Source organism: Mangifera indica, chromosome 9 (genome assembly GCF_011075055.1).
Source record: "Mangifera indica cultivar Alphonso chromosome 9, CATAS_Mindica_2.1, whole genome shotgun sequence".
Classification (NCBI taxonomy): Eukaryota; Viridiplantae; Streptophyta; class Magnoliopsida; order Sapindales; family Anacardiaceae; genus Mangifera; species Mangifera indica.
Genome location: NC_058145.1, coordinates 4,439,294 through 4,454,103, shown reverse-complemented (window position 1 = coordinate 4,454,103; position 14,810 = coordinate 4,439,294). Strand labels below are relative to the sequence as shown.

The following is a 14,810-nucleotide window of genomic DNA, read 5'->3' as shown; positions in this document are numbered from 1 at the left end:
ATTGTTAGGAATAATCATGTCAAAAATTAACATTATGTGAATTATAGTGAATAGTAAATTTGCGTACTCATATTTAATTCTGATGAAGTGTATTTGAATACGGTGCGAGATATTAACGTTAATTGATTTTTACGACCTAATTTGTCTCACGTACTATATGTCTATTTTGGGAGATAGGATTTGTGCTTTTTGGTTTTGCAAGAGAAGAAAAAGTATTGCCTTTTTATCTGATAAAAACATATTAACATAATCTCATCATTTTTGGGGAGACAGTTTGGATAATATATGTGTCTAACTGTTTTCTAACTTCTTCTCTCATAACTACCTTTAGTAGTTAAATAAAATAAACTGAATCGGATTGACCCATCATGAGTGGATCTGTAACCAATACTAATTAATTAATACATTTAAAAAATTATTTTGTTATGGGTATAGGGTTGTGTCGAAGAAGATGTTCCTCTCATTAGGCAGCGCTCAGGGTGGGTCTAGCAAGAGATCCTGTGCATGCCAAATTTGACCACATATCTTTCTCTCAATTCTTAAAATTGCCTATACATTAATAATTCATAATAACCCAGAATGCCAAATTGGATACACGTAATATTTGTGTTATTGATATTAAAATATTTACTTATCCTTGTTGCTTTTAATTATTCTATTTTAATACCATAATTAACATTTTAAAACTCTAAGATCGAAAGAAATATCACAATTTCGGCATCTCAATTAAAAAATGTATAATAATCTCCACTGTATTTCTTTATTTTAAAGCATAAATGTAAGTTAATCATTAATTTCAAGTCAAAATCGTCGAGTTTGACCGGTCACCTAACAGATGGCGATGCTTTGTGTGGACCTGAAACTTGGAAGGAGACACACCATGCCCTTTTAGTCTAGTTTTCCTTTTCTTTCATCACAGAAATGTCCCTTATCATAATTATAAAACATTTCCTGCCACTTAAACTCAGCCGCAGTATTTAGTAGATCCTACAAACGGGTAGGGTAGATGGGTTGTGTTTGAGCGAGATAAAAATGGATCCCAATAGAATGAGTATAGATAAAAAATATATTAATTTATATTTTTTAATATAATTAAATTATTTTAAATTAAAATAAAATAATACTAATTATATAATAATACGTGTATATATATATATATATATATATAAAATAACTCATAATTGTCGTTGGTGTAGACTGTTGAAAGATATAACCAACCAACGCCTTGTGAACAAATTTACTAAAACACCCTTTATTTATATTTTAATAATAAAACTAGAAAGTTGTTCAATGAAATAGCGGGAAACGAAAGGAACCAATGAATTGTCCAAGTTAACCTTTTAGCAAATTGACAATAATAACCCCAACTTATATTAGGAGGCCAATTATGACTTGACTTGAAATTTGTTGTTCACCATATTTATTATTATTATTATTATTATTATTCACAGTTAATTGAATTTGTAATTATCCTAAACTGACTTAAATGACTCATGAACAAGATATATTTAAAATTGTAATTTATTACATGAGTATTAATTTTAATATTATTCTTTTATGTGATTATACATAAAAATAATTTTTCTTAATTTAATTAAAAAAATAAATTATTATGTACAGATCTTATTAATGGGTTTGGAGACTGTCCTTGTTCCACAAAATGTCATGAGAGAGAGATTAATAATGTTAAATGATGGTACATACATATTGTTGAGGAAGAAGAAGGGATACAAGATTTACTAGTAATTATGATTTATTTATGACACCTTCTTCCTTCTGCTTTAATCTCAAGTATTTTTAATTTCACAATCATAATTTTTTTTTTTTTTTAGTCAATTGCATATCTTCCTTATTATGCGCTTCGGTTGGTTATCAAAAGATCCTTTTGAGAATATTCCAAATTCAAGTACTTGAGTTTAGGAATACCCACAATCTTTATTTACTGCTTTAGTTAATGAGTATAAGACTTAAGAAATTTGATAGAGATGGAAAAGTGAAGGGATGAAAATGAATGACTATCCTTATCTCGTTTTGGTGGGATGAGAGATATCTTTGTTCTCTCTTTATTTTTGTTACGAGAATGATAGAAAATTTTTGTTCTTCATTTGTGAGAAATAATTTTTTCTTATCCTTATCTTTCTTTGTCATCTTTGTTTAAGTACAACTATAATAATAATATTGTGTTAAATAATAAAAAATATAATAGATATTTTCGTAAATTATATATAAGGTGAGAATAGAACGAGAATATATTCATCTCATCTCTACTTTCAGAAATTGTTTCCGTTTATCTCAAATAATTTTCTTTTTGCATGAGATAGGACATGAACCATTTTTTTCAAGACAAGTTGTTATCCCTAAAATTGATGCATCTAGTAGTAAGTGGTGAGTTGGGTTCACAACTATTGTTCTTTTAAGGCTGCAATTGCAATCTCTATATGCCTAGTAAAAAAGAATGTTTCAATAGGGGGCATGCATACATACAAACATACTACTCTCTATGTTGGAAGATAATTGGAAGACTATATTATTATTATTATTATTATTATTATTATTATTATTATATGCCAAGTTTTCTACATATGGAGTTACCAATATTTTGCTTTTAATACATATTATTAATTTCTATTTTCCTTTTTCATGAGTCATGTTTATGCATAATCATAAATTTATAAATTAACCCCACCATTGATTTGAATAAATTTGAAAAATGAATGTTGTTAAGAGGGTATAATTGTCATTACAATAAGATTGATCAAGGTAAGTAAATGGAGCTTAATTACCAAATAGATAGAACAATATTTTTGGGTCAGCAGCTGTAGCCAACTGCAACTTTCTCAAAACAAATACACTTTTGATTTCTGCTTCGCTTATTTTTGGAATACAACAAAACAAGCGCCTCTCCCAGCTTTCTCTTTTGTTATTCAACCCAGATTAAACAAAACAAAACAAAATTTCACAGAGAAAGGGAGGGGTTGGGAGGGAAGTCTCTGGGAAAGATGTTTGACTCTCTCTCTGTGGTCCTTCTTCTTCTTCTTCTTCTATAATCTTTACACGCTAAATTCTGCCTCTCATTCTCATTCCCCTCATTTCTTTTCCATATATTTCCTTTGTTTCTCCTCCCATTTTCTCCATATCTTTTTGTTTTCTCTCACTTTCTGGGATTGCTTTTATTTTTTGGGGAAATTTTAAATCTTCATCGTAATTTGAAACTTTTGCTTTTTATTAACAAAATAGGTTGTCTCTTCATCTGGGTTTGAATCAAATTCTTAAATTTGGAACTAGATCCTGAGGTTTTTATTTTTCTCTTCTGTTTGATTTTAAAGATAGTTTTTTCGTGTTTTGTTTAGAAAGATAAGATTTTGATTTTATTGGTTTTGTTCGTTAATTTTGAGACCCATTTTAGCTTTTTGTTGATTCAACGTTATGGGTAATTGCTGCACAACCCCGAAAACTGACCATGAAGAGAACCGGAAGAAACACAAGAAGAAACCAAACCCGTTTTCAATTGATTATGGGGCGAACTATCAGAACGGTGGCCATAAACTCTCTGTTTTGAAGGAGCCAACGGGACGGGAAATTGAGCAGAGGTACGAGCTGGGACGGGAACTGGGGCGTGGTGAATTCGGTGTGACATACTTGTGTACGGACAAAGAAAGTGGTGAGACATATGCATGCAAAAGCATTTCTAAGAAGAAGTTAAGGACTGCTATTGATATAGAGGACGTGAGGAGAGAAGTTGAGATTATGAGGCAATTGCCAAAGCATCCAAATATTGTTAGCTTAAAAGATACTTATGAGGATGATAATGCTGTTCATTTGGTGATGGAGCTTTGTGAGGGAGGCGAATTGTTTGATAGGATTGTGGCCAGAGGTCATTATACAGAGAGGGCTGCGGCTGTGGTCACAAAGACTATTGTGGAAGTTGTTCAGGTCAGTTTTTGTTGCTTTTACTCTGATCTGGTGTTGAGAGTTTTACTAGATGTTGTTTCTATATGGGGAACAGGTAGATCTAATTTTCAAGTTGAATTGAAAGCTTGGACACGCTTGTTGTGCAAATCTGACAAAAGGAGTTGATTATATTATAATGAAATTCGAAATTTTGTATGTAATGGAGTTAACTGGTTTGATGATCGTCTATGTGGTGTTTTTAGTTTGGGATTTAGTTTTGAACTTGCGTCAACTGGTATATCTAGATACGGTGGATTGGAGATTTTACTTTCGTTATATTAGAATTGACCTGTTATGCTTGATTTGAGTGAACATTAAATTTTTTTCGCTGTATTATTGATTTCCAATTGTTGAGCCCTAATTTGGTTTCATAAGCACTATATATTTTCCAATAATCTTTTTGTATTTGGATTTCAGTAATCACGTTGGATTTTTTGTGTTGTTTGTCATCCTGAATACTCTATTTATTTTTTAGTTTGTAATGGTGAAGATACTTATTGCATCAATTATCAAAATAGTCTTGGTTGGAAAACAGTTGCTAATAGTTTTCAGGATGTGATGATTGGTATTATCTTCACTCAATTGAATTGCTTCTTTTATCCATGTTGAGTATGCCGTCTTTTGGGATATTGCTTTTCTTAGATGCTTTAATTCATTTTACATCATTCAGACATTAAAGCAATGGCTGCATACCCAAAAATTAGAGGTTCTAAATTAGCGTACACTATTACTCAGCATTAATCTGCTAATATTTTTGGTTTCCCTTTTTTTCCCCAAAGGTCCATAGATTGTTTGGGCATTTCGATATAACCTTCTCATTGACTACTTACTTTTTTATTTTGTGTTTGTCATCTCTGTTTGTTTTTGTTGCAGTTTGTTTTTCTTAATGGGTTGTACTGTTATGTTGCAGATGTGCCACAAGCACGGTGTAATGCACCGGGATCTCAAACCAGAGAACTTTTTATTTGCAGACAAGAAGGAAACATCACCTCTGAAGGCTATTGATTTTGGACTCTCAGTTTTTTTTAGACCTGGTAATGTCACATGAAGGTTTTGCAAGTGATTGCTTTCAGTCTCAGGGTTTGTCAGTGGTTGTCATCTTGTTCTGTTTGCTGACAATCTTTAATTTCTGATATGCAGGTGAAATATTTACTGAGATAGTTGGCAGCCCTTACTACATGGCTCCTGAGGTGCTTAAAAGGAATTATGGCCCAGAAGTAGATGTCTGGAGTGCTGGTGTCATCCTATACATCTTACTTTGTGGTGTTCCTCCTTTTTGGGCAGGTAAGTTTTCTCTGTATGGTTAAAAAGTACTGCTTTGACTATCTAAGCACAATTCCAAATAACCATAAAGATCATATCAGCTAATCGGTTGCTGTGTTATCTGTAAACTCTTGTATACAAGGTTTATATTTAAAAAAAGTGATATCAGTTGGACAATTAAGTATTATCAAATAGAAATTTCTTGTTTGTCTGTTTTCATTTAAAAGTTTGTCAATCAATTGAAATTGCTATATCTTTTAACTGGTTACTGTATTATCTGTAAACTCTTGTAATTTGTATTTGTCTGGTGGTTGTATTCTCCAGAACTTTGATTTGTATGCTTGCAAACTTAAATCATCCAAAATCTCCACTGAAGAGATGTCTTTGTTGAATTTATTTTATATCTGTGTTTAGCAGTTTCTCAAGTGCTTTGTTCTCTGTCTTGTCTGAAATCTATTATCTTCTTACACAGAAACTGAGCAGGGTGTTGCACAGGCAATTATTCGGTCTGTTATAGATTTTAAGAGGGATCCTTGGCCAAAAGTTTCTGATAATGCTAAAGACCTTGTCCGGAAGATGCTTGACCCTGATCCGAGGAAACGGCTTACTGCCCAACAAGTGCTGGGTAACATTCATATTTATTGAATACTGTGCTTTATGTTTATGGCTCTATGCTATGCATTTTCACTGCTGTTTGCAGACATTTTAAATTGAGATATGACTAGAACTAAATGCTTATGCCTGCCTTCTCCTTAAATGCAGAACATCCTTGGTTGCAAAACGCAAAGAAGGCTCCAAATGTTTCATTAGGTGAAACTGTCAGAGCAAGGCTCAAGCAGTTCTCAGTAATGAACAAACTCAAGAAAAGAGCTCTTAGGGTAATGTCTTAAAGGACTTTCTATCAAAAATTAAGTTCATTGTCATTTGGACAGGACCTCTTTATTCTGGTTGTATGATGTTCATTAACATACCATCAAAGCATCATTTACTGAGTCTATGAAATTCAAATAACAGGTAATTGCTGAGATTTTATCCTTGGAGGAAGTTGCTGGCATAAAGGAGGGATTCCAACTGATGGATACATCAAATAGGGGCAAGATAAACATTGAAGAGCTCAGAGTTGGGTTGCACAAGCTTGGCAATCAGATCCTTGATGCAGATCTTCAAATTCTAATGGATGCTGTAAGTATTATCCAGAACCTGGTCTTGTGTTGGCTTTGATCTTGAGCATGAAGTCTCTTTTATCTTGATGGTGCAGAATGATGATGTCCATAATAATGTCATTTACTATTTTTAGCTGTTTAAATGACACTTTCAAACACCAAGTTTAATGGAAAATGGACTCTAGTTACTGTTCTCATTGCGCTATATTCATTCTGTCCAAAAAAAATTGTAATAATTAATTAGTTCTGGGAGCTCTTATCAGAGAAAGTCAAATGCGATTTCAGCTCCATCAAAACCCAAATTCATTTCAGGCTGCAAGATTGTAATCAATTTTCTTGTCTTCTACTGAAGTTAGAAAACTTGCTCTTTGATGGTAAGTACTTTTCTTGAGCTGTTCTCCCTTTTGGAAGAAAGATAGTACAAACTTTTCGGTGGCCAAAAACCCCAAGTCAAGGAATTGGTGATGTTTATAGACTATAGTAAAAAAGTGTCAGAATGTTCTTGTTTCAACAATCATTGTCAATATTGCCAATCCAATCCATATCCCCTTAACTCCCCAGAAAATTGCTGTTTGCCTTATCTGAGTTTCGATATTCTAGTGAGATGGTAATCTTGTAAAATTTTCTTCAACTAGTGGACAAGGTAATTGAAAGTTCTTTTCTACAGGGTGATGTAGACAAGGATGGATATCTTGACTATGGTGAGTATGTGGCCATTTCTGTTCACCTAAGAAATATGGGTAATGATGAGCATCTCCGGAAAACCTTTGCATTCTTTGATCAAAACCAAAGTGGGCATATAGAGATCGAGGAACTAAGAGAAGCCTTAGCTGATGAAGTTGACACCAGCGAAGAAGTTATTAATGCCATTATGCATGATGTTGACACAGATAAGGTTAGTCGTTTTACTGTCTTCATTGTTGGTTATTTTCTTCCTTATCTTTATTTTCATCTACAATTTTAAATGGGGAATACTTGTGTTGTAATGGCTGAGTAAATTGATAAGCGTTTCTTGACGTTCTAAATATAAAAATTGTTCCAAGTCAATTAATCTCACAATTTCTGTGTAACAATACAATCTTTTGGCACCTTTATTTCCAGTCTAAATTCTGTTGGATGACATTATAGGATGGGCGGATAAGTTACAATGAGTTTGCAGTGATGATGAAGGCTGGTACAGATTGGAGGAAAGCATCAAGGCAGTATTCCCGAGAGCGGTTCAATAGTCTGAGTTTGAAACTGATGAGGGATGGATCATTGCAGTTGAACAATGAGGGTAGATGATGATTCAATAAGGATTAAAATTTATTAAGTGGGGTATTGAATTTTAGAGTTGATCTTTGGAATTCATTTCCTTTTTCTTCTTCTTATATATATATATATATATATATATATATATATATATATATATATATATTTGTTTGGGATTAATTAGGGTTCGAGGTCGAGGATGTTGACGTCGTTCTGAATTTCTGAATATGTTTATTTTGTTTGTTGTGAGAGCAAAAGGAATGAGTAAAGGTTGTAGAGGTTGTAAATACTGTCCAATTGACATTCTTCATTTTATCAAAGTCATCATCTGCCTTTTTAGTTCTTCTGTGAAACAATGTCTGCCATTTTTATCAAATGAGATTATTTTGAAAAAGGACTTTTACCCTAACATCTCACCTCAGGTTTCAGTTTAAAGTCACTTCACTGACACCACATCGAGAGGGTATAAAAACACACTTAAAACCATAGATAGGCCCTTTTTATGGCAATAATGGTGTTCAGTTTTAAGAAATTTGATCTTTGATTTGGATCGACCTCTGGGTGCTTTGTCTCTAGGCTCCTTTTCTTTATATCCCTTTGCCTTGGAAAAGATCTTTCCTTCACTCTTGTGAGTATAAGGAAGCTTTGACATCCTTCATAAAATAAGGCAAAGAGCATTAAAAGGACTTTCCAGGTTTGATCTTTATCTTCAAGTTTGATAAAACACTTTCCAATCCTATAATTATTTGACTAAAGTCATCGAGGTATCCAAAGACTGAATAATATTTGTTTCAAGTGTACACGGTGAGAAAGTCATGTACAAACTCAATTCGATTCGTACTTAATCCAAATTAGACTTTCAACCTTTAGCTCAATAGTTGGACTCAAGTTTAGTTTGAATCCCCTTTTAATAATTTTGTTTATCTAGGTGATAACATTCATCCGTTAATACCATTATTCATCTCATATGTGACTCCTTGATGATATCTATAGCCAACTTAGATAAGTTCAAGCTCGAATTGATTATTATGGATTTGAGTTGAGTACAAATCAAATCATATTCATATTTGATTCAATTTGAATTCAAATATAGTTAATATTATATTTCGTTACCAAAACATTTGCAACCATTAAGAAAATTTGTCGGAAAAGCATTCTATTGAACAGTTGCTTTGTACAAGCGAATAGTAGAAATAAACAATACCACTAAGTTCCCGAGAAAGATTAATCACAAGTAGGTTTGTCAATTGGATGGGTAAGCTTGAGGCTTGAGTATTCAGTCCGAAAAATTTAGTTTCAAATCAAATAGAATTCGGATTTTGGGTTTTGGGTATGTTGAAACCCAAGGCCCAATACTGCCCAAAAATTTATTATGAGTAAGGGAAACTTATAGTAGACTGTAAAAGTATTGTTTATAAATTTTTAAAGTGATAAAATGAGTTTAAAATAGGCTCGTTGTTTGAAAATTTTGATAAACCTGACTCAAACAAAAAAATATGAGGCCGAAAGCCCGGACCCAAATTCTGGATTTAGAAATATTGAAAAATATTTAATTTAATTGGAATAGGAAAAAGGAGACCTATTCTTTAAGAAAAATAAAATCCCATTATTTTCTTTCCTCAAGGATGAATTTCACAACAACTTAAACTCCTCTTTTAGCTTTTTTAACTATTTTCTATTAAAAATTATTTTACCCTTTTTCTATTGTTTTGGTAAGTATTCACGAGAAATTATTTTGTTGTTATTTAGTATTTATTTATTGAATTTATTATTTCTTTATAAGTTTTGCCTATTAAACTTTAAGAAAATTAATTTTACGAACCTCGAATGAATACAATGGTTGCTATTAATTTTTTGTCTAGCAACCCTAAAAAGTTTACTGGAAAAAAAACTTTCTTATAACAACAACAAAAGAAATTTTGGTATTGAATTAAGTTTATTTTCTGTAATATGGGAAATAATTAAAGATGATAAACTATTAGATTTCTAATTTGAATTTGTAAAAGTTGTTTCTTCAACTGTATGTAATATGCAGTGATAGAGAAGTGCTAAAGATTTGGGGAGAATCAAGCATGGGTTGAAATTACATGTTTTTAATTGGTTACATGCATATGTGTTAATGTTTTTTACACACTCTGTATGAATCCCAGTAAACTAAATCTACTTGACAAGGTTGTTGCCCTATTGAAAAGAGGTTTTACCAAAATATGTTTCAAAGTCCCAATTTGTTGAAACAATGTTACTTTTGGTGCCGTCTTGCAAACATATATTATGTTTGGGTTGAAGATGGGGTGCATTTGTTATTTTTCAAACTACATGGGTCACGCATGATGGGCGTTTAGGATAACTTTTAAGTATGCGGGGGGTTAGGGTATGTATGATGGGGGTATTTGGTTATTTTTCCGAAACCCCCCATGTTTATTCGATACGTGTAATCCGCATAATAAGCTCTAATATTTTTCAGTTTTAAGGGTTTTTATATTTTCTAATTTGAGGGAGGTCATGATATTTTTCAATTTTAAGGGTTCCTTGATATTTTCTAATTTGTGGACTTTCTAATAATTTTTATTTTGGAGGCAAATTAATATTTTTTAATTTATGTTTTTTGGTGTGTAATTTTAAAAATTCTTAGTTCATTTCTTTTAATAAAACAAATATTATTCGAATAAAACAAGTATTATAACTGAAAGTACAAAATATACTTTAAAAAAATTGTTAAGGAGTTTGAAAAATATCTGTTTACTCTCACATAATAAAGTATCAATTTACACCATACATGGTAAATATTAGTTTCCCTCGCATAGTTATAATTGTTAAATAACCCCTATATGGTGAGAAGGTGAAAAAGTAAATTTCAAAACTTAAAGGATGTGAATGTAATGTCTTTTTTGTTGATACAATATTATGTTCATATATAAAAGGTGAAAGGTGAATATGATATTAAATTAGGAGTTTTGGTCATATCTCAGTTTAACACTAAAAAGGTAAGTCAATTTTGTTTAAGTCTCTGAACTTCGATCATTTTATCTAATTTCCTTATGTTTAATTGGAATAATTATAATGCCTCTACTCAACATTTTTTATAGGCTTTCACAAGTGAGCTTCTTTGCACACCGTTTAACAAGAGAGATAGGTAATGCTGAGCATCATCTCGTTATAAAAATTAGGTATGGTTGACTGAATTTTACCATAATGTACTCTTGTAGTTATAATATATATATATATATATATATATATATATATTCTTGGGAAATTAAAATTTTTATCCTTATTTTAATCTGTGTATATATATATGTATATATCACTCATTTCAAAACTTATACAAATATATCACAACAGTAATCTATTTTCCTAAAATACCTCTTTTGAAATGATCTATGCAAAGATTCTCTCTTTTTCTCTCTTCTTCCTCAGTTTTCAAGTGAGGAAGAAATTCTTATAGTATGAAAAAAAATAAATTATAAATGAAAGAAGACACATGATTGAACAATTAAATCTGTGAGAAAACTATTATAAAAGATTTAACTTGGACACAAGGGAGGAAGAGACGAAAATTGCTAAATTTATTAAGAGAATTAACATCTGTTGCAAAGACTTCATAGCAAAATCATCCACATTCAGGTCAGTCTTGACTTAAGCTCGTATGTTATGTGTTTTTTTATGAACAATTGAAAATAAAATAAATATGGTAGATTCATGTTCATAATTTCATGTAAAATTTAATGTTGTTTCTATTGTTTAAAATTGTTATAATATTTTTTAATGTTGTAGTAATAGTTATAAAATACCAAAATACAAGCCAGAAAAAATTTCAGACGAAGAGCAGATTGGTGTTAACGCCAACCCTCGGTGTTAACGCTAACTCCCTAGGCCCCAACGAATTTATTTATTTTTTTTTGTTTTCTTCCATTACACTCAATTCCTTTATTTTTTATGCTTGTTTATTCCAATCTGGTGCTTGTGTATGTATTGTTTTACAAGTCTCAGAAGAGAGTTACGTAAAAAATTATAAAATTGCCACTGTCATTTTCTTTTGTTTTTTATTGTCTTACCTTGATCAATTTTTGTACATCACTTGATGATATGATAGTTTAATGTGTTATAAATACGTATGTATAAAGCTTAGTTGCATTGGTATTACATTTGAGGCTTAATTTGAAAAAATTGTAAAGTAGTGTAATTTGGAGTTTTTATGTTTTTTAGGTTTATTTTTAGTCAGGATGGAAAAGTTGTATTTAATATTCGCTATAGATGCCAATGAGTTGAAGGTGATGGTAATGTGACAAAATATATTGGTGGGAATGAGAGAAGGATGTGTAATGACACAAATATTGATTTTGAATGATTCATTGTAAGAATCAATTATCGTCTACTTGATCGAAGTCAGTCAAATGTGTGCGTATTCACACTAGGTGATGTCGGTCTGATGGAGATTGTAGACGATGATGATGTGGAGTTTTTGACGATTGTAGCAAGAAGTTCACAATGATACACAAAACTTTTTGTTACCGAGAGTCAAATTGACGGAAGGGATAATCAACAAAGGGAAGATCTTCATGAGGAAGAAAAGAAAAATCATCCGATAGATGAGTGGGCATATCCACAAAGTTTTCAAGAGTTTCGTGGGAATTATGGTGTTGATGATGATAATGAGGACGACATAGATGAGGATTATGAAGTAGAAGGTAATGGGGAGGCGGAGGATGATGATGATGACGACAAAGAATTCTCAGGGTTTGATGAGGGCATATACGGTGCTTCGAGCTAAGACGTTGGTAGAAATCAAAGTCATGTTTGTAACGAGGGGGCTGAATGTAATATAAGACGTCATGGCTTTATGAATATTGGAGCATATCAAAGTCACATCCATAATCCAAATCCATTTCAATAGGTTTTTGAGCCTACTGTTGATATTGAGAATGCAGGAATTAGTAATCGGGAACACAAAGGGGTAACCATTTACAAGTGATGGGTTTTTATAACTCCAAGGTATAATTGAGAGATTTCGAACATATGTCTTAGAGATAGAAATTCAATGGAAGGTTGGTCACTTGGATAACATACAGTATGAGCTTAAGTGCGTACACCTACAATGTAAATGGAAGGCACGAGCAACAAGAGCGCAAGATAGAGACTATTGGGTCTTACGATGTATGGATGAGACCCACACTTGTCCGCAGGATTAAATATTGTCGTACCATAGACAAACTGGTGAAGAATCGTTAGAGAGCATACTTAAGTCAATATTTATGGTTAATCGTATTTATAGACCAAAGGAAATTATTCAACATGACAGATAGGTACAAAATTGATATATCCTACATGCAAGTATGACGTGCCAAAACATATGCAATAAATGTATTGCGAGGATCTTTGGAAGAGTCTTTCGGTCTATTAAGTGAGTATTGTCATAATTTGGAGTTTAAGAACTCAATAACTGTGACACGTATTAATATCGATTCGAAAATAAGTTTAAGTTTTTTTATGTGTATGGGGTGTTCTATAAGAGAGTTCCAACAATTCTGTTGTTCAGTGATATGTATTAATGTTTCACACTTAAAGGAAAAGTATCTTGGGTCTCTTTTTATTGTTATTGCGAAAGGTGGTGATAATCAAATTTATCCACTCACATTCGGTATTGGGCACAAGGAGGGAATAGATACATAAATGCCATTTTTGACATACCTTAGCATATGCATTAGTGATTTGGCAGATTTAACTATTATTTTTGATCGTCATCATTCAATAATTACGAGGGTCACGAACGTAATGTCTCATGCTCATCATGGGTTTTGTAATTACCACATAAAAAGTAACATGTGTTCGTAATTTAAAAAAACTAAACATATTGAAGGATTATTTTGAAACGCTGCTAACGCATATCGTCTCACGAACTTTCAAGCTGCTATGAGTAGAATTGCAAGAGTAAATCTCGCTACAACAACCTATTTGATCGACATTGAGTATGAAAGATGGGCGTGTGCCCACTTTGGAGGATAACGGTACAATATTATGATGATCACTATTGCTGAGTCCTTTAATGCTTTGACACGAACTGCTCGCACTTTATCTATCACCATATTGATTGAGTTTCTTCGAAACACAATGCAATATTGGTTTTTCAATAGGCGAAGCATGACTGATTCGTATAAATAAAATTTTAATGATGTTTTTGTTTTTTCATCGCATTTATTTTAGTTGTTTTTTGTATATGAGAGATCTCACCCATTAACACCATGCGTTAAGGACAAGCTTGCTCGATATGTGTTCAAATCTGCTAACATGGTTGTTAAACCAATCAACATATAACAATACAAAGTTCATGATTCACGACAACAAGTGTTCATCATGAATCTTCTATATCGAACGTATGATTGTAGAAAATTTCAACTTTTCCAAATTTTGTGTGCACACGCTGCAACTATAGCAAAGTATAATAACCTGTCGGACTGTGTAGGCTGGGTCAGTATATATTACTTTACTGAATATTTACATAGGGTATACGAAGAAGATATTAATCCACTAAAGGATCAATTAGCTGGGGCACCATCAAATATGTCTGCAACTTATCCTCTAGTGATGGAGCAATGAAAGTCCGATCGTCTTTCCAATCATGCAAGAAGACCTTCATAAGGAGAGGAAGTTTGATAACAAAACTGCAGCCAATGTCATCAACCTAGCCATACTCGCTTGAAATGTCAGAGTCTAGCTTTAGTTCTCGTGGTTGGCTCGTCCCGCACCCCAAGTAACTCACGAAACCGAGGTCGTCATAGTCACGGTGCAACCTATATGGTCGAATAGGTTATCACAGTTAATATTCTGATTGCGTCTGATATTGTATATTGCAATATTTAATTTTATATAATTTATCTGTTGGGTTTTGTACAAATTTTAATGTATTGATTTTTTATGTTCAGACTCTTACATATACACAATGTTAATGGATCAAAATAATAGAATAGAATTACCACAATATTTATTTGTTGGTTTATCATTTTATGTATATATTTGATTTTTTGCCTATATTATACATTAATAAAACAATAATAAAATACATCATTCAAATAATAATAAAATGACATCTAATTCATATGCATGCCCACCCACCCACGCCTTAATCGAATTTCTCAAAATCTGCATTTTCATAATCCAATTGAATTTAATAAATACAAGAAATTAAGT

At 32.1% G+C, this 14,810-nt stretch overlaps 1 protein-coding gene across 1 annotated transcript; it reads left to right on the top strand.

The window, feature by feature from the left end:
• Positions 1 to 2,947: 2,947 nt before the first annotated feature.
• On the top strand, positions 2,948 to 7,967 carry LOC123225361 (calcium-dependent protein kinase 32-like). Its single transcript, XM_044649295.1, has 8 exons — positions 2,948 to 3,933; positions 4,862 to 4,985; positions 5,092 to 5,235; positions 5,687 to 5,839; positions 5,977 to 6,092; positions 6,229 to 6,396; positions 7,045 to 7,272; positions 7,506 to 7,967. Exons 1-8 carry the CDS (start codon positions 3,427 to 3,429, stop codon positions 7,659 to 7,661), a joined length of 1,596 nt encoding a protein of 531 aa, XP_044505230.1. The 5' UTR covers positions 2,948 to 3,426; the 3' UTR covers positions 7,662 to 7,967.
• The last annotated feature ends 6,843 nt before the right edge of the window (positions 7,968 to 14,810 follow it).

Bases quoted from the DNA above. Each gene is read 5' to 3' on its own strand.
- LOC123225361 (XM_044649295.1), top strand. From the start codon at position 3,427: ATGGGTAATTGCTGCACAACCCCGAAAACTGACCATGAAGAGAACCGG. The intron at 5,236-5,686 runs GTAAGTTTTCTC...CTTCTTACACAG, and splicing joins TGTTCCTCCTTTTTGGGCAG to AAACTGAGCAGGGTGTTGCA. The intron at 7,273-7,505 runs GTTAGTCGTTTT...ATGACATTATAG, and splicing joins ATGATGTTGACACAGATAAG to GATGGGCGGATAAGTTACAA.